This window comes from Geotrypetes seraphini, chromosome 2, assembly GCF_902459505.1.
Source record: "Geotrypetes seraphini chromosome 2, aGeoSer1.1, whole genome shotgun sequence".
In the NCBI taxonomy this organism is placed as follows: Eukaryota; Metazoa; Chordata; class Amphibia; order Gymnophiona; family Dermophiidae; genus Geotrypetes; species Geotrypetes seraphini.
In genome coordinates, this window is record NC_047085.1 from 67,738,833 (window position 1) to 67,758,209 (window position 19,377).

Sequence of the window (19,377 nt, forward strand, 5' to 3'; positions counted from 1 at the left end):
TGGGAAGTTTTCCCTTATTTGAAAATTTAATAAAATATATTATGGAAAAAAAAAAAAGTGGTTTTAACAATAGTACTGATGTGATCATGAAAATTAAGTTTGGTGTCAAAAGTCACCCCTAAGATTTTTATACTGTTTACTAATTGCATTGGGATATTTTTTATAGTAATAGGAGCAATGAGAGTGGAACTTTCTTTCCATGGGAATAACATAACATTAGATTTTTTAATATTGAGTGCCAATTTGTTCGTATTTAGCCAGTGATAAACTAGGTCAAGTTTTTCACTGATCTCTTAAATATCAGACATTTTATTGGTATCAATTGAGTGCAGAAGCTGGATATCGTCTGCATATGCATAAACTTGAAAACCCACGGATTGACATAAAGTAATTAACGGAGCAAGGAAAATATTGAATAATAAAGGAGAAAGGATAGATCCTTGAGGAACACCATGAGTAGTTAAAGAAGAGTTTGAAATTGAGTCTTTAAAGAAAACAGCAGAAGTGCGATCTGTTAAATAGGATGTAAACCAGGAAAGAACTTGGTCTGCAATGCCAATGGATTGAAGTCTGCCAAGGAGAAGCTGATGATCGATCGTATCGAAAGCTGCAGAGAGATCAATAGAAATTAACAGAGTTGATTGGTGATGATCTAGAAAGTATTGAATGGAGGTGGTCATACCAATCAATGAGAGTTCTGTACTATGGTGATGTCTAAAGCCCGTCTGGTTAGGATGCAGCACATTGGTTTTTTCTACAAAATCTGAAATTTGATTAAAGACTATTTTTTCTGTCAGTTTTGCCAGAAAAGGAATATTAGCTATTGGTCTGTAATTGGATAAGTCTTCAAAACTAGCATTTTTATCTTTTATTATAGGACGAATAATGGATTTTTTCCACGTTAATGGTACCGTGTTTTGACTCAGGCTTTCAGTAACTAAAGTATGAATGGAGGGTCCGGAAATATCAAAATAATGTTTTAGAATGGATGGTGGAATTAAATCAGCTTTAGATCTTTTGATATTAATAGATTTAAAGATGGATTCTATTTCTTTTAAACTAGGTAATTTGAATCTTGAGCATCTAGCAATTAATGAATCTGCAGCAATTTGTTCAAAGTTATCTGTTAAGTCTTGGTTTATTGTAAAAGTTTTACTGATTTTATTAATTTTTTCAATAAAATGGTCCGCTAATTCTTGGGCGGTGGGAACAGAAACTACTGCTTCAGGTTGTTGTTTGTAATTTGGAATTGTTAGTGCGTTTAGTATTGTATAAAGTGCCGACAGATTTTTAGCTTTGAATATTTTATCTGAATAGAATTTCTTTTTTGCATGGTTTATCTTTATTTTATATAGTTTTGATTGTTCGTTGTATCTTTGTAGATTAAATTGAGTTTTATCTTTCCTCCATTTACGTTCTAAAGATCTTACTTGTTTTTTGATGAGGGAAAGTTCAGCTGTAAACCATGGATTATGAATTTTTCGAGTGGGAATTACCTTAACTTGTAAGGGTGCAAATTTATCCAAAAGCGATTTTATGGCTATGCTCCAAAGGTTTGTTAAGTCATCCAAGGTGTTAGAAGAATTAGATTTGGAGAAATCTAAATTAAATGAAGAACGAATTAAGTCTGAAGAGAGATTGTTGTAATTTCTAAAGTTAATTGTTTGTTGCTTTTTTTGATTCAAGTTATAAGAAGTAGTATATGTTAATGATATTAAAAAATGGTCAGACCAAGGAACAGGTATGCAGTCATTTAATGATAAATCTTTTCTTGCAGCTGTTGAAATTAGAGCCATATCGATTGTATGGCCTGCCTGATGTGTTGGAGAGGTTATTACTGGGTTTAAGTCTAATTGTTTTATATATGAAAGAATAGTTTTTGTATGGTTATTATTGAGATCATCAAAGTGGATGTTGAAGTCTCCCAGAATTAGAGGATTTAAGGTAGAACTACCAAAATCAAAGAGTAAAGATTGAAGTTGTGTGATATTGTCAGATGATATTGGTGGTGGCAAATAAATTAAAAGTAAGTCAGTTTTTGGTTTAGTTAGCAGAGAAAATTGTAAGGACTCAATAGCGGAGTTATTTGAGGAATAATCAGTAGTTGATAGTAAATGCTCTCGAAAGATTACTACCAGTCCCCCTCCTTTTTTATTACTAAGGTGACGATAAAGGAATGAGAATCCCTGGGGACAGGCATAGGAGAGATAAGCCTCTTCTCCTTCGGAAAGCCATGTTTCTGTGAGACATAAAATGTCAAGAGATCGTTGAATAATTTCATCTCTAATTAAATGGTATTTAGTTTTAATGGAACGAATGTTAATTAAACCTATATTAAAATGGCTGACTGTGTGTTCAAAAGATAGTGGGAACTGTGAAGAAGGATCTGAGTGGTTATGGGGAAGTTTAATATTTAAACGTTCCGGGAAGCGCGGTAAGATTTGGCAAGATCCGGATTTAAGTGGTCTATGTCCCCAGATAACTGGAATAGGTAAAGCTTGTTTATCCATAGTAGTAGGATGATGAATAGGAGTTTAAGATGTGAGTATATCAAATTTAAATGAAATTTCAGTGAACAGGAAAAGTAATGAATAAAAAATAATGGTTCTGTTTAAATAAGGCATTGAAATTTTGTACTTACTTAGTTAAAAAATGTTTGGAACGCACTGCAGGATCGCACAAAGGAGCGCATTAAGGCGCCGCAAAGTGCCAATCTTTAAGTGACATGTACCAGATATTGAGGGGTGGAGCCAGGAACGCGCCGCCACTGTGCGGCGGCAAAGAAGTCAGGAAAAGAGCAACGGATATTGAGGGGCATTAATTTAATCATGTATTTTTAATGGGTATATATAAAACTATGTTTACTATGTAAACTACACAAAGCACACTGTATCCTTCTTAACATTCATTCCTACCAGAACACCTGGCCTTGGTCACACATACAGAACACAGATAACCCCTATGTAAATACAGGACCACAAACTAAAAGTATTAATATATGCAAATGAAACCCTAAGATGCAAAACTCTGCATGCAGTACAACCCCAGAGAAATAGAAATAAATGCATTTCTTCCTGAAAAGTGAAAAATATAGACAGCAGATGTAAATTCTCAAAACTGATATACTGTATTTTTCGCTCCATAAGACTCACCTGACCATAAGATGCACCCACCTGTAGAGGAAGAAACCCCCCCCAAAAAATTCTGAACCAAATGGTGTGCCCTGTCCCCCTCTGGTGGTCTAGTGGTAGGTCGGGATAGGGTACAGGGCACATCTAGTGGTGGGCACGTCTAATGGTAGGATGTCTAATGGCAGCCAGCCAGCTGGAAACCCCCGGTACCTTTTTAAATCTCTCTCTCCCTCCCTAGATGGCTGTCTCAGTATTTTTATCATCCCCCAGTACCTTTCTAAAACACCCCCTCCCCCTGCAGGTACAATTTTTTAACCCCCCCTACCATTTAAAAAATTCCCCTCGCCACACGCCCCTTTTTAAAACATCCCCCCTGTGAGAACTGACGGCAACCAATCAGAAAGCAGCGCAAGGCCAGGCAGGTGCTCAGAAAGCTTGCACCTGACCTCCACTGCTCCTGTCCAGGAAATAAGAGACGGCTAGCAAGGGAGGAATCACACTAAACCACCAGGATGTTTTTAACAAGGTACGATGGCGGCGGGTGTTTGCGGGGAGGGGGAGATGTTTTAAAAAGGTGCAGCGGCGGGTGTTTGCAGGGAGGATGTTTTTAAAAGGTGTGGCGGCAGGCATGTAGAGGGATGTTTTAAAAAGGAGTGTGTGGCGGGGGGATTTTTTAAATGGCACGGGGGGGGAGTTAAAAAAATTGTACCTTCGCTCCATAAGATGCACCGAGATTTCCACCCAATTTTGGGTGGAAAAAAAGTGCGTCTTGTGGAGCGAAAAATATGGTATTTCAATCACTAAATTGAAAATAAAATAATTTCTCCTACCTTTGTTGTCTGGTGATTTTATTTTTCTAAGTAGTAGATTTTAAACAACCTAGAGAAAATATTTCTTCACACAACGTGCGATTAAACTTTGGAATTCATTGCTGGAGAATGTGGTAAAATCAGTTAGTTTAACGGGGTTTTAAAAAGTTTGGATAATTTCATAAAATAAAAGTCCATAAGTCATTATTGAGATGGCTTGGGGAAATCCACTGCTTATTCCTAGGATAAGTAGCATAAAATCTGTTTTACTACTTGGGATTTAGCTAGATACTTGGGAACTGGGTTGGGTTTCTGTTAGAAACATGATACTGGGCTTGATGGACCCTTGGTCTGTCCCAGTGTGGTAATTCTTATGTTCCTATCACTATCATTTGAGAGTCATCATCTGTACTGTCAGCAGAATGTCAGTTCAGTATAACTGAAAGTTCCAAAACCGTCTTTAGTTCAGAAGTTAGTACAGTAAAACCTTGCATTGCAAGTAACTTGGTTTGCAAGTGTTTTGCAAGACAAGCAAAACATTTTATTAAATTTTAACTTGATATACAAGCAATGTCTTGCAATACAAGTACATACAGTATACACACATCACAACTGAGCCTATGGTTCTTCTCTCTGATGCTGCAGAAGTGTAGTGACTGTTCTAAATGAGCGAGGTCTTCAAGTTTCAAGTATGTATAGTATTTTGTATTAAAGTTTTTGGGTTGTGGAATGAATCGTCTGAGTTTCCATTATTTCCTATGGGGAAATTTGCTTTGATATACGAGTGCTTTGGATTACAATCATGCTTATGGAATGAATTATGCTCGCAAACCAAAGTTTTACGGTATATCTAAAGTGTTATATAATATCCTGTAACTGCGGCAGCATTTTAGAGCCCTATTCTCATTTTGGTAATGGAAAAACTGCCATTTAGATTTGTATATTGAATATGTACCTAAATTCTGATTTTAGAAAGCCACGGTATAGACATCCAAACAGCAAACATATTACATGCATATATGGCAAGGTGGCTTGTTCTGGATATGTTTTAGGTGGGACCAGGAAAGGGCATAAAGATACATGTTTATTCCCTAGTTCAGAAGAAGAATGCCTGTTTATGGTTGCCAACATGAATGTTGAGATTTACACCTTTTCTGGGGACAACTGGATTTGAAAGAGTTGCTCATTTTGTATAGCGCTGCACTGGAAGGATTATGGGAGATTTCCCCCTTAATCCCCTAGTATTTTTGCCCCCCTCTCCTCACCATGAAAGAAATACTGAAAAAATAAAATATTGGATACTTTGACAGCTTTAAAAAGCACAGATGCTTATGTTACTAAAATGTCTGACATACATGTCTTATGTCTTCTGAAATACCAATAGGTCCAATTTGGACATTGTATCTAAAATGTACCTCTATATCTTTCTTTCTAGGCTACATTTACTCAAACTAAGGATTGGTTTACACTGGCAAAACAAAGTCTGTTGACTACTTTCACACCTTCAATCCAGCGACCTTTGGCTTGGGGTCCTGTTCAATCCCAAGATCTGATGGGCAGCCGTAGTCAAGGTAAGCAGTGATAGTAATATAGTAAATGACAGCAGATAAAGACCTGAGCGGTCCATCCAGTCTGTCGATTAGTTATATCCATTAAAAATACATGATTAAATTAACTTCTCTCTTCTTTGATATTTCTGGGAATGTAAAGTCCAGCTGGTATCTCAACATATAGGGAGTGATCATATATATATTTTGGGGCTATAGATATAACTGGATACCTGTGTAAAAAGTCTAAGAAGTCATTATTATATAAAGGTAACATAGTTGCATATATGCTTTTATAAATTAGGCTCGTACCTGAGCCCAAAGTAGTGTATAAAGGCAAACTTTATTTATTAACTAGTTTCCATAGTCTACAATCTTTTTCCATAGATTTAAATGTGATTTTTTTTTTTACAGAGGTACAAGCTTAACTGTAACAGCCTAGAGCAGTGGTTCTTAAACCTGTCCTGAGGGAGCCACAGCCAGTTGAGTTTTCAAGTTATCCCTAATGAATATGCTTATAATAGAGATGACAGGCATACAAATCTGCCTCATGCATATTCATTAGGGACAGTGGCATAGTATGGAGGGGACGGGGAGGCAGACTGCCTCAGTTGTCATCTTGGTGGGGATTCCGCCTCCTCTTTGCCCTCTCCCTGTTCCTTCCCACCCCTCCCCCACAGCACGTCTTCCCCTACCTCTAGTTCTTTGCTGGCACGAGCAGCAGCTCCAACCTGCTGCTCGCGCTGGCCTCTGCTTTCCCTCTGACATTACTTCCTGGTCACGGGACCCAGAAGTGATGTCGGAGGGAGAACCGAGGCCATCATGGGCAAGTTGAAGATTCTGCTTGTGGCAGGCAAGTTAAAGAGGTACGGGAGAAGGAGTGGGGGTGGGGTAGAGAAGAGGGCAGGGGGTGCCACCACTTCAGGCACTTTCTACCCTCGCTATGCCACTGATTAGGGATATCTTGAAATCCCGACAGGACAGGTTTAAGAACCACTGGCCTAGAACATTAAAAAGATCGTGGCAAGGCAGAGTTCAAACTTTCTGTAAAAAAAATTAATTAATTAGAATAGAGACTTCTCTACAGAGTCCCTGTAGGTCTCCTCTATGTTCCTCTCTTTCTCCCTCAACTCCTTTAGGTCTGTTACTCTAGTCTCAAGAGAACAGACCCATTCTCTGAGAGCTATGGACTCTTTGCAAAGATAGAGTGGATCAAATTGTGTGTGTGTGGGAGGGGGGAGAGGGGGTGTTGCACTATACATTAAAGAGAGAATTGAGTTGAACAAAGTAAACATTCTGTATGACACCAGATAGCAGAATGGAATCTTTATGGATAGAAATTCTATGTGTGAAGTGAAGGAGTATACTGACAGTGCTGTACTACTGCCCTCTGAGACAGAACAAATAGACAGATGGAGACATGTTTACAGAGATTAGGAAAACTTGCAAACTGAGATCACCCGTTATTTACTGTTGCCCAATTACCCCAGTATTGACTGGATAAATGTTACATCAGGGAGTGCTAAGGCAGTAAAATTCCTAGATTTCTAGACATAATAAATAATATAACATAAAATTTATTGATATTCCGCAAAACCCTACAGTTCTAAGTGGTGTATAAGATAAAAGAGAACTGTACAAACATAGGCATCGGAATGGGGGAGGACCACAGGAGCCATGGCCTCCCCCAAAATTGCCCTTCCTGTAGGTCAGGGGGTATGCGGGCTAACTGCCACCCCCCGCCGCTGCTTGCCACCGTAACTGTAGGAAGGGAAGGGAAGGGCCAGGCATGTGTAGCGAATGCATGCTGCTGGCCCACAAGCCTCCCCGACATCAATTCTGACATCAGAGAGAAGGTCTGGACCAGCCAATGGCTGGCCAGGAACTTCTCGCCAACATCAGAATTTACATCAGGAAAAGGCTTGTTAGCCAGCGCCACTTCACGTGTCTGGCTCTTCCATTCTTGGATTTGCTGCAGCAGCGGGTGTTGAGCGGCAGCGGAGCATGGGGGGAGGAAGAATTGGTGGCAGGTAGGCCAGGCTTTGGTTTGGCAGGGAGGGAGGGAGGCAGACTGGCTTTGACCGGGGGGGAGGAAGAATTGGCAGCAGGTAGGCCAGGCTTTGGTGTGGCAGGGAGGGAGGGAGGCAGACTGGTTTTGACCGGGGGGGGGAGGAAGAATCGGCGGCAGGTAGGCCGGGCTTCGGCGCGGGAGGGAGGCATGAAGGCTAGCTTTGGCGCGGCAGGGAAGGAGGCAGGGAAGCTGGCTTCGGGGGAGGGGGTGGGACAAAGACTGGAAGGCAGTGAGGGGGACAAAGGTAGGAGGGAGGAAGGAAGGAGAGAGAGAGAGGGTGGTAGAAGTATAATGGGTACACCTCATGTCAAAATGATTGACAGCTGTCAAAGATGGGGGTGTAAACAAAAGAAAGAAAGAGAAAGAGAAAAGCCTGGGTTAAAGGGGAAAGACAGGAGGCAGATGCTGGACTATGGGAGCTGCAGACAGAGGGGGAGAGATCCTGAGGAAGAACAGAGAGATGGAAGATCATAACAGAGGAGAGAGAGAAGGAGCCCTGTAACAAAGGTGATGGTAGGTACAAAGGAGAACTGACACTGGATCTGGGGAAGGTAAGCAGAGGGAAAAGAGAGAGAGACCTAGACCCAAAGGGGATGGGGCTTGGTTGTGAAAGAAATGTTGGATAAGAAAGAAAAAAATTTTTGATGCACAGTTAGAAGGAAATGCAACCAGAGACTCATGAAATCACCAGCCAACAAAGGTAGGAAAATGATTTTATTTTCAATTTAGTGATCATAATGTGTCAGTTTTGAGAATTTATATCTGCTGTCTATATTTTGCACTATATTTGTCTATTTTTCTATAGTTGTTACTGAGATTATCCCAGGACAAGCCGGCAGCATATTCTCTACATGTGGGGGTGACGTTATCAACGGAACCCCCAGCGGACAGTCTCGCAAGCAAACTTGCTTGAAGATCTTCAAGCTTGCGAGTGTACTGCGCATGCGCGTGTGCCTTCTCGCCCGAGTCAGGGTGTGCGTCTCCTCAGCGTGGCCTCAGTTCTTCATTTTCCGCGGAGCCAGAAGCCCTGTTCCTTTGCTATGCGTGATCGGAGTGCCTCTTGCACCGCGGCTTGCTTTTTTGTTTTGAATGAGTGAGTCGCTGTGTGGCGCGTTTCCTAAAAAAAAAAAAAAAAAACATTCTAAACTTATATTTTTCATTTCCTTTGTCGTTGACCCAGGGCCCCGGGTCCAGTTAGGCAGACTAACCTCTCACGACTCCAGTGGTGGGTTGGACTTATGTCCCGGCCTGTTACTGGATTTAAAAAGTGCACTCAGTGCGGTCGGGTTATTTCTATCACTGACCCCCATCTTTGGTGCATTGAGTGCCTCAGGGCTGATCATTGGGTTGAGTCCTGCCCGCGTTGTGCTACCATTCAACTGCGAGCACTTCATAGAAGGCAGACGAAGATCCTCGCACTTTTTGGGGCCATGGATCCCTTGGACAGTGCAACCTCAGCCTCGGCTCCAGCCTCGACTTTGGCTTCGAAGGCCCCGGCCCCGACGGGCTTTGGCCTTGAAGGCCTCATCGAAGGACTTCAGGGGATGCCCCGTCAAGACCTGTGGCTTCGGGTAAGTCTCCTCTTCCATCCTCAGATTCCCTAGCGAAGAAGCCTTCCTCGGGGTCTCAAAGGGGTGCGGTGCCCCATGCCCCATCGAGGTCTCCCTCCAAGCGTGCTCCACACAATGGGAATACTCTTCTTAGTTCAAGGTTGCCCTCGATGGAGCGCACTGCTGCACCCGTACGACCTGCTCCCATGGTCTTGGTGCCGATGTTTGAGGACATGCTGAAGGCCATCCTGAAGACTCAGCTTTCCTCCGCCTTGAGCTAGCTTGCCCATGCCTCGACCCTGCTCTCGGCAGGCCAGCTTGAGCGTCCACTCACGGTCCCTCGGGATTGGTCTCATCGTTCTCGATGGCTGTCTTCTAGTGATTCTTCCCCTCCTGCTTCGAGGCTTGGGTCTCTGACCCGTGGGCTTTGTTTGAAACACCCGACGAAGTCTGCTTTGTCCTCGAGGCTCCCACCCTCGAAGTGACTGAGGGACTCACTACCTGTAGAAGTCCACCCTGGCTCTCTTCCGCCCGCCTCCTCAGTGGCCTCAGCAGCAGCAGCGTCCCTCTAAACCTAAACTAAACTAAACTAAACTAAGCCTTAAGTTTATATACCGCATCATCTCCACGGAAGCGGAGCTCGACACGGTTTACAAAGCTTAAAAATACAAGAAGAGGGGAGAGAGAGTTTACAAGGGCATATGAAAAGGGGGAAATAGGAAGGAGATGTTATATATTAGAGAAAAGCCAGGTTTTCAGTTGTTTCCGGAACAGCTGGAGGGAGCCCAGGTTTCGCAGCGGGATAGTGAGATCGTTCCAAAGGCCCGTGATTTTGGAGAGGAGGGATCTTCCCAGTTTGCCTGCACCTCAGGTGCCTGCGGCGGCAAAGCCGGCGCCGTCTTTTTGACAATTCCAGTCGGAGCATGCCTGTGCCCTTAGTCCATCAGCCTTCCCCTCCGCCCATCGGGGGGTCGGCTCCGCCATTTTTATCATCAGTGGGAATTGATAACAACCGATTCCTGGGTTCTCACCATTATTTGGGAGGGGTACTCTCTTCACTTCCGACAGGTGCCTCCAGATCAGCCCCTAAGAGAGTTTCCTTCCGACAGGTCGCAACTTCCCCTTCTGCTTCAGGAGGCTCAGGCTCTCCTCCATCTCTGGGCTATTGAGGAAGTCCCTGTGTGCCAGCACAACTTGGGGTTTTATTCCCGTTTTTTTCTGGTTCCCAAGAAGACCGGGGACTTGCATCCCATCCTGGACCTGAGGACTCTCAACAAATGTCTGGTAAAAGAAAAGTTTTGCATGCTCTCTCTGCCAACGTTGTACCCCCTGATGGACGCAGGGGACTGGTTATGCTCACTGGATCTTAAAGAGGCCTACACATACATCCCAATTCATCTGACCTCTCGCCAGTTCTTGAGATTTCGGGTGGGGAATCTCCATCTGCAGTATTGTGTTCTCCCCTTTGGACTCGCCTCTTCACCAAGAGTGTTCACGAAGTGTCTGGTAGTGGTTGCCGCAGCCCTGCGGACGCAGGGCTTTCAGGTGTTCCCTTACCTCGACGACTGGCTCATAAAGGCACTGTCGCGACCGGAGGTTATTTTAGCAACCCGACAGACTATTCTGTTCCTTCAACGACTGGGTTTCGAGATCAACTTCCCCAAGTCACAGTTGTGTCCATCCCAATCTCTCCAGTTCATCGGAGCGATGTTGGATACGCTTTGCCTCCGCTCGTTTCTACCTCGTCCTCGGAAGGAGGCTCTCATCTGCCTTTGCCAAAAGGTGTCTCTTCGACCGACCATCTCGGGAAGAAGCATGATGATTCTGCTTGGGCACATGGCTTCCACCGCTCATGTGATGCCTTTTGCCAGACTTCACCTTCGCGTTCCTCAGTGGACCCTGGTCTCGCAGTGGCGTCAGGATCGCAATCCGGTCTCTCACCAGATTGTGATAACTCCTTTATTGAAACGATCTCTCCACTGGTGGATGCTCTCTTCCAATCTTTCCAGAGGTTTTCTGTTTCACGCTCCCCCTCTGCAGAAGGTCCTGACGAAGGACTCGTCCGCCTATGCTTGGGGGGGCTCACCTGGACGGCTTCCGAACTCGAGGGCCATGGTCCAGTGAGGAGAGGTGCTGTCACATCAATCTGTTGGAGCTTCGAGCCATTTTCAATGCTCTCAAGGCTTTTCTTCATCTACTTCGCGACCACGTGGTTCTTGTCTGGACGGACAACCAAGTGGCCATGTATTATGTCAACAAGCAGGGGGGTATGGGTTCCCTGTCTCTTTGCTAAGAAGCTCTGAGGCTTTTCATCTGGGCGATGTCACATCTTTCTCAGAGCGGTCTACATTCAAGGCCAGCAAAACTGCTTGGCCGACAAGCTGAGTCGCCTTTTACAACCTCACAAATAGTCCCTCCATTCATCGACTCAGCGTCAGGTCTTTGCTCAGTGAGAGACTCCACAAGTGGATCTGTTTGCGAACCCCTCAACCACAAGTTGCCTCGGTTTTGCTCCAGGATCTATTCTTCTCACAGGCTCGAGGCGAATGCTTTCTTTCTGGACTGGATGTGCCTGTTTCTCTACGCTTTCCCTCCATTCCCTCTCATTTTGAAGACTCTCGTCATGCTCAAGTCTGTCCATGCCACCATGATTCTGATAGCCCCTCAGTGGCCCAGATAACCCTGATTCTCCCTGCTGCTTTGACTCAGTGTCAGGGAGCCTCTACTTCTTCCAGTTTTTCCTTCTTTTCTCTCTCAGAATCAAGGCTCTCTTCTTCATCCCAATCTGCAGTCTCTACACTTGACAGCTTGGTTCCTCGTCACCTGAGTGCCTCGTTTCATTTCTCTCAGTCAGTTCGGGATGTTCTCGAGGCTTCTAGGAAGCGGTCCACTCGCCAGTGTTATTCTCAGAAGTGGACCAGGTTTTCCTCTTGGTGTGCTATGTTCCACTTGGAGCGACAGTCTGCCTTCTTGTCGTCCATCCTGGACTATCTGCTGCACTTATCCCGGTCTGGTCTCAAATCTACTTCTGTTCGAGTCCACCTTAGTGCCATTGCTGCTTTTCATCTGCTGCTTAAGGGGAAACCGCTCTCTGTGCATCCGGTGGTTTCCTGATTTATGAAGGGTCTTTTCAATGTTCATCCTCCACTCAAATCTCCTCCGGTGGTTTGGGAGATACCCTCAATGACACCCCAACCTACATTATGGAATTCACAATACATCCTACAGATAAAGACTCAACTGCAGCAGACAGAACATGGTCCCAATTCCCCAACATACAATGGCCCGAATTCAACAAACTCCACAAAAAGTACAGCCATGCTTCATGTGATCTCAATCACTGTCCTCCATATCTCTTAAAATCCTCCAGCACTAAATACCGAGCTCTTGGATACAAACCACGCTCACAAACGGCATCTTCCCAACTGAACTCAGTGAAATCATCATCACCCCGATCCTAAAAGACCCTAAAGGACCAACAGACCAACCATCCGACTACATACCCATTGCCTCCATACCACTATATGTCAAAATAATAGAAGGGCTAGTAGCCAAACTCCTCTCCAATTATCTAGAAGACCACAACATACTCCACCCCACGTAATCCGGTTTCAGAACCAACTTCAGCACAGAGACGCTACTAGGATCCCTCATGGACACTGCTAGACAACACCTCAGTACAGGGAAAAAAATGATGCTCGTACAACTGGACCTGACCGCTGCATTCAACCTGGTGGGCCATAACATCCTACTACAAATTTTGGATCCAATAGGTATCACAGATAAAGTATACTCATGGTTCGAAGGATTCCTAAAATCCAGAACCTACAGAGTAAAATCAGATAAAGAAAAATCAGAAACTTGGTCAAACCCCTGCGGCGTACCCCAAGGATTGCCACTATCCCCTACTCTTTTCAACCTCTACATTGCCTCCCTCGGTGCCCACCTGGACAATCTAGGCCTATCTTCCTACAGTTATGCAAATGACATCACCAGTCTCATACCTTTTGATCAACCAAAGCCCTCCATGACAGACGCACTACACCAAACACCAAACACTTGAAACAGTAGCGACTTGGATGAAAGATCACAAACTGAAACTAAACCCAGACAAAACAAAATTCATCCTCCTCGAAAATAACAAAACCCCAACCATAACCAACATAGAAATCAACGCAATTAACTACCCCATACAACCTAACCTAAAACTACTAGGAATAACAATAGTCAGATGCTGCACCATGCAAACGCAAATCAATAAAACAATACAGAAATCATTCACAGTTATGAGAAACTTAAGACAAGTCAGAAAATTGTTCAAGAAAACACAATTTCAGCTCTTGGTACAATCACTAATACTAGGACTACTAGACTATTGCAACATCCTCTATCTCCCGTGCCCTGCTATAATAACAAAACAACTACAAACAATTCAAAACACAGCTCTACGACCACATCACAGAGACATACCTCAACTCTCACTGGCTTCCAATTCCAGCAGGAATACTATTAAAATTATACTGTCTACTATTTAAAACTTTAAACGGAGATAGCCCAACCTACCTGAACAACTGCCTCATCCAAACCACCTCAACCAGACATAGGAAAACTCACACCCCATTCACACACCCGCCAATCAAAGAAGTTAAACGGGAAAAACTATATGATGGCCTCCTAGCCACTCAAGCAGCAAAAATAGACAACCAAATCGCCAACCTTCTGATAATGACCCCAGATTACAAAACTTTCAGAAAAGAAATAAAAACTACACTTTTCAAAAAAATCCCTGAAAAAGTCCTAACCTCTCAAGCTTCCTTCTTTCATCCCTCTAACCCCCCGAACCCCCAAATTAACCTGATCTACTTTTTTTTTCCCCAAAAAGGACCAGAAATATTTTTGTAAAACACCCTTTTTAACTCTTTTGTAATCTGCCTTGAACCGCAAGGTAATGGCGGAATAGAAATCTCTAATGTAATATAAGGTAATGTAATGTTGTCCTTACTCAGTTGATGAAACCTCCCGGGCTTATTTGAAGTATCTCACTTGGAAGGTAGTGTTTCTTATTGCTCTCATGTCTGCTCGCAGGGTCAGCGAGCTGCAAGCTTTGGTTGCGGATCAACCTTTCACTGTTTTCATCATGATAAGGTGGTCCTCTGTACTCATCCTAAATTCTTGCCCAAGGTGGTTTTGGATTTCCATCTCAACCAATCCATTGTTCTTCCAGTGTTTTTTTCCTAAGCCTCATTCTCACCCTGGAGAAGTGGCGCTTCACACTTTGGACTGTAAGCGTGCGTTGGCTTTCTACTTGCAACGTACTGTTAAAAATGAACTTTGAGAGGGAATGCAGCATGACTAAAATTGCTTAACCCATGTGGAAGTGAGAACTGAACTGTGCAAAAATCATTACTGAGATTAAGTCTGATATTCTTTTTTTATTTAGTATGTGGTTGGAAGGGTGAGACAATAAACCATGAAACTGAATCCAAGGTTCCATGTTTTTTTTTTTTCCACCACCCAACCAAAGGTGCTGAAATCTTGCCTGTGGTCCGAGCCAGGTCTTTCTCTAGCTGAGAGCCTAGACCGGCCACAATATTCAATGTGGATATCCTGAAAACCTGACTGGCAAATGGGTACTCCAGGCCCGAGTTGAGAAACACTGCCCTAGAGGAAAGGAGGGACAGGGGAGATATAATTCATATGTTCAAATACTTGAAAGGTATTAACGTAGAACAAAACCTATTCCAGAGAAAGGAAATGGTAAAACCAGAGGGCATAATTTGAGGTTGAAGGGTGGTAGACTCAAGAGTAATGTTAGGAAGTTCTTCTTTAAGGAGAGAGTGGTTGATGCGTGGAATGCGCTCCCGAGAGAGGTGGTGGAGAAGAAAACGGTGACAGGGTTCAAACAAGTGTGGGATGAACATAGAGGATCTCTAATCAGAACATGGGTATACATTGAAGGAACTAAGGCCAGTACTGGGTGGGCAGGCATGCATGGTCTGTGTCCCATATATGGACTTTCAGTTGAGAACGGGCTGGGGAGGGCTTCGATGGATAGGATGGTTAAGATGGGCTGGAGTGAGCTTTGATGGAGACTCCAGTAGATAGAACCTAAGCACACTACCGGGCAGGGCTCTGGGTTTCTTACCCAGAAATATCTAAGAAAAAGGACCATTTAAATAAACTGATTAATTTATGGAGCATGCATGGTTGGGTAGACTGGATGGACCATTCATGTTTTTATCTGCCTTCATTTACTATGTTACTATATTATGGTGCAAGAGTGATATATCCGTGATATGTGTAATCAGACAAGGTAAAAGAAGAATATGAGGATATCAGTGTCTAAGACAGTGAATCTATAATAATAAAATGCTAAGAGCACATGTGCACTCTTACCGCATGTTCCCTGATCCCTGATCTGTAGGTCCGTGGTCAGCAGGAGTGCACATGCGCGACACCAGGACTCCTCCTCCCGAGCCCCAGACATGCTGACCGCCTTCGGTCCTGCGGGCCTCACAAGCAGCGGCGGTGGCAGGGATGGCGGAAACGTTACCAAGGCGGCTGTCGGCTTCAGGCATACGCGGCGGCTGTTGGCACCTGCAGGCTGCGGCAACTGTCAGTACCTGCAGGCCGCGGCGGCTGTCGGCGCCTGCAAGCTGCGGCGGCTGTGGTGGAGGGCAGATGCAAACGGAGGTAAGGGGTGCTACTGGACAGGGGAAGAGGTGCTGATGGACAGGGGGGAAGAAAAAGGAAGGGAGGCCTACTGCTGGACAGGGGGAGCAGGAAAGAGGTGCTGCTAGACAGGGGGGAGGTAAAACAAAGGGAGAAGGGCTGCTGCTGGATAAGGGGAGAAGTGAAGGGGTGGTGGTGGACACAGGGGAGGTAAAAGTAAGGGAGAATGGACAGGGGGAGCAGGCAAGGGGTGGTGGTGGACAGCCGAGGAAAAAGAAAGAAAGACAGAAATACAGAAAGCGGCTAAGGAGAGAGAGAAAGAAATAAAGACAGACACACACACATATATTCTAGCACCCGTTAATGTAACGGGCTATAAGACTAGTAGTGATATAAAACATTAAACATCAAACATTAAATTGCTCTTGCTAAAATCGTCTGTAGTATCTAATCCAGGAAATTACAGACAGGGGGGAGAGACAGAAAGAAAAGACAGAAAGAAAGGGGGCAGGGAGAAAGAAAGAAAGATACACATACAGAAAGAGAGAAAGAAATGCCTAAGTCAACACATCTATTCTAGCATCCGTTAATGTAACGGGCTAAAAACCTAGTATCTTTATAAAGATATAGCGGAATTAGAAAAGGTTCAAAGAAGAGCACCAAAATTGTAAAGGGGATAGACTCCTCTTGTATGAGGAAAGGCGAAAGAGGTTAGGCTCTATAGCATGGAAAAGAGACAGCCCACACAATCCTGTGTGGTGTAGAATGGGTCAAAGTGAATCAATGTTTCACTCTTTCAAAAAGTACAAAGACTAGGGAACATTCAATGAAATTACACGGAAATACTTTTAAAACAATGGGATGAAATATTTTTTTCACTGAAAGAATAATTAAGCCCTGGATCTCATTGCCAGAGGATGTGGTAAAAGTGGTTGGCATTAGAGAATGACACGGTGACAAAATTCATCACCGTTCCCGTCCCCGCGGATAACCGCGGGAAATAATCCTTTTCTAGTGTCTATTTCAACCTCAGTCCTTCTACACCAGCATTCTTCAAAGCAAAGCTTGCGGGTCAGTGATTGTGCCCAATTATACTCTGATTCTTCCCTCTCTCCTTAAAGAATGACATGAAGATGGTTTCCTGCGGTTATCCGCGGGGACGGGAACGGTGATGAATTTTGTCACCATGTCATTCTCTAGTTGGCATTACTGGGTTTAGACAAGTTTCTGGAGAAAAAGTCCATAGTCTGCTTTTGAGACAGACATGGTAGAAGCCACTGCTTGCCTTGGATTGGTTGCATGGAATGTTGCTACTATTTGGGTTTCTCCCAGGTACTTGTGACCTAGATTGGTAACTATTGGAACAGGATATTGGGCTGGATGGGCCATTAGTCTGACCCAATATGCACTAATATTTGACTCTGGTCCTGCTCTGTTCAAATAATACCCCTAGAATGCTTGCGCACATTAAAATGTGCCATTTCTTTTCACTATGTACATGCTTATATGAGGGCAAATTAAAAAGTAAAGACAATTGTTAAATTACGTGACAACTGGAACAGAGCTAGCAAAATGCAACATATGTACATATACATTGCCTGTTGGATAGTTTGTCCACACACAGTGCAGTGCTCAGCCTTTAGTTGTGTGGCAGCCAAGACGTCAGAAACATAGATTTGTTTAGCGGTCTCTCCCCAAGGAAGAGGTTGCAGGCTCAATTGGGGGGAGCAGTTTTATACTGTTTAACAGCCAGTGAGAGTGGGTTCTCTGAAGAAACCACTGGCGAAACGCGTCAGAATCCGCCATTACATGCTGCAGTGAGACTACTTCTGCTACATTTAAGGCTGTTACCAAGTTTCTCTTCTGCTGCTGACCCCACCCACTCCATTAGCTTACCGGTACATGCTCTATTTAGTGCTTCTCCTTGCGGTGCCAGTGTTTTGTTTTTAGTCTGCACATTCCATTCACAACGCTACCTGCTGTCTATTAGCCGTTTGCTGTCTAAGTTAGTTACCTGCTCAATTGTAAGTCTGGTTTGTGCTGCTTAACCAATTTATGTTGTCTGCTCTACCAAGTTTGTGATGTTTAATTGTTTTTTGTATTTTCAGGCTGTTACCAAGTTTCTCTTCTGCCACCGTAAAGTGGCGGTGCTGCTGACCCCGCCCACTCCATTAGCTTACCGGTACATGCTCTATTTAGTGCTTCTCCTTGTGGCGCACGTCGCAAAGGCGCATGCCTTCGGCGGTCCTGCTCCTTAGGTGCGCTCCTTCGTGCGCCTCCTAAGTGCGTCACCTCTCCGTCCTTTTATAATTTCAACCACTTAATATTTCTACTTTTCCTGTCAACCAAGTTATTCGCCAACATGTCCCCCCCCATTTCAAATTCCTGTCTGCTGGGGCCATCGTCCTGGGACAACTCTTAAAAACACACTCAATTCGGCCCCACCATATGCCAATCTCATTTCAATACAGTCAGTCGATACACCTAATTCATCATGCACAAACCTTACGAGAATCGGACTTATTAACTCCAGGTCTCTGAAATCTAAACACCATCTTATTTTCGATATTATCCTAAAAAATAACTTCGATTTTCTATTCATTACTGAAACCTGGTTAAGAAAGGGCGAGGAAAGTTACTTGTCCTTTTCTTGTCCCCCGGGCTACACATATCAGTATAATCACCGACCTCTAAAAAAAGGAGGTGGTTTAGCCGTAATTTATCGCTCTAACATCTCGGCTAATTTTGAACTTTCTTCCAATAACAGTAGTCCCCTAGAATATCTGGAGGTCAGATGTAAAACCTCCCCTCCATCAAAATTTTTATTAATATACGTCCCTCCACCTATCAACGTCTCGGTTCTGACTCACCTTCAATCTGTTATTTTGGACTTCTGTGTTACTTCAGTCAACCCTGTCATCCTTGTGACTTCAATATTCACTTTGATGATCCCAGCAATGCTTCTACATCAGAAGTCCTTACCTTCTTAAAAGACTTGGATCTGTTTCCACTAATAACTAGTCCTATTCACATTGCTGGCCACATCTTAGATATGGTACTAACATCAATACCTCTAAGGAATAACTTTCAAACTTTAGTTATTACACATGTTCCATGGACAGACCATTTTCTAGTTTCCTTTCAACTATTAAACTTTAATTATCAAAGCAACTTAAAATCTAAAATAATCACCACCAGGAACTACAGTAAGCTGGAAGCTGCAGATATTTCATCTAACCTCTGCCTTTCTCTTGAACAACTATCCAGGTTTACCATAGAAGAAAAAATGTCCGCATGGAATCAATCCATTAGTAATCTGTTAAACTAGTATTTTAGCCCGTTACATTAACGGGTGCTAGAATATATGTCTGTGTCTTTATTTCTGTCTCTCTCTCCCTCCCGCTGTCTGTCTCTCTCCCTGGCCCCCTTTGTCTGTCTGTCTTTCTGTGTCTCTTCTTGCCCCTATGTCTTTCTTCTTTTCTTTCTATCTATCTGTCTCTCTCCCTGCCTCCTATGCAGCACCATTTCTCTCCCACCACTTCCCTGTGCAGCAGCCACAGCAGGATTCCCTCCCCCTCCATTTCCCTTCCCCCACAC

The 19,377-nt window shown here is 43.8% G+C and overlaps 1 protein-coding gene across 3 annotated transcripts in view; it reads left to right on the forward strand.

The window, feature by feature from the left end:
• Positions 1-19,377, forward strand: part of RGS22 (regulator of G protein signaling 22) — a 475,118-nt gene that overhangs the window by 115,334 nt on the left and 340,407 nt on the right. For all 3 annotated transcript variants that reach the window (XM_033934655.1, XM_033934656.1, XM_033934657.1), the window contains exon 7: positions 5,376-5,511. In XM_033934655.1, coding sequence (XP_033790546.1) covers positions 5,376-5,511 — 136 coding nt within the window. The remainder of the gene's footprint in view (positions 1-5,375; positions 5,512-19,377) is intronic.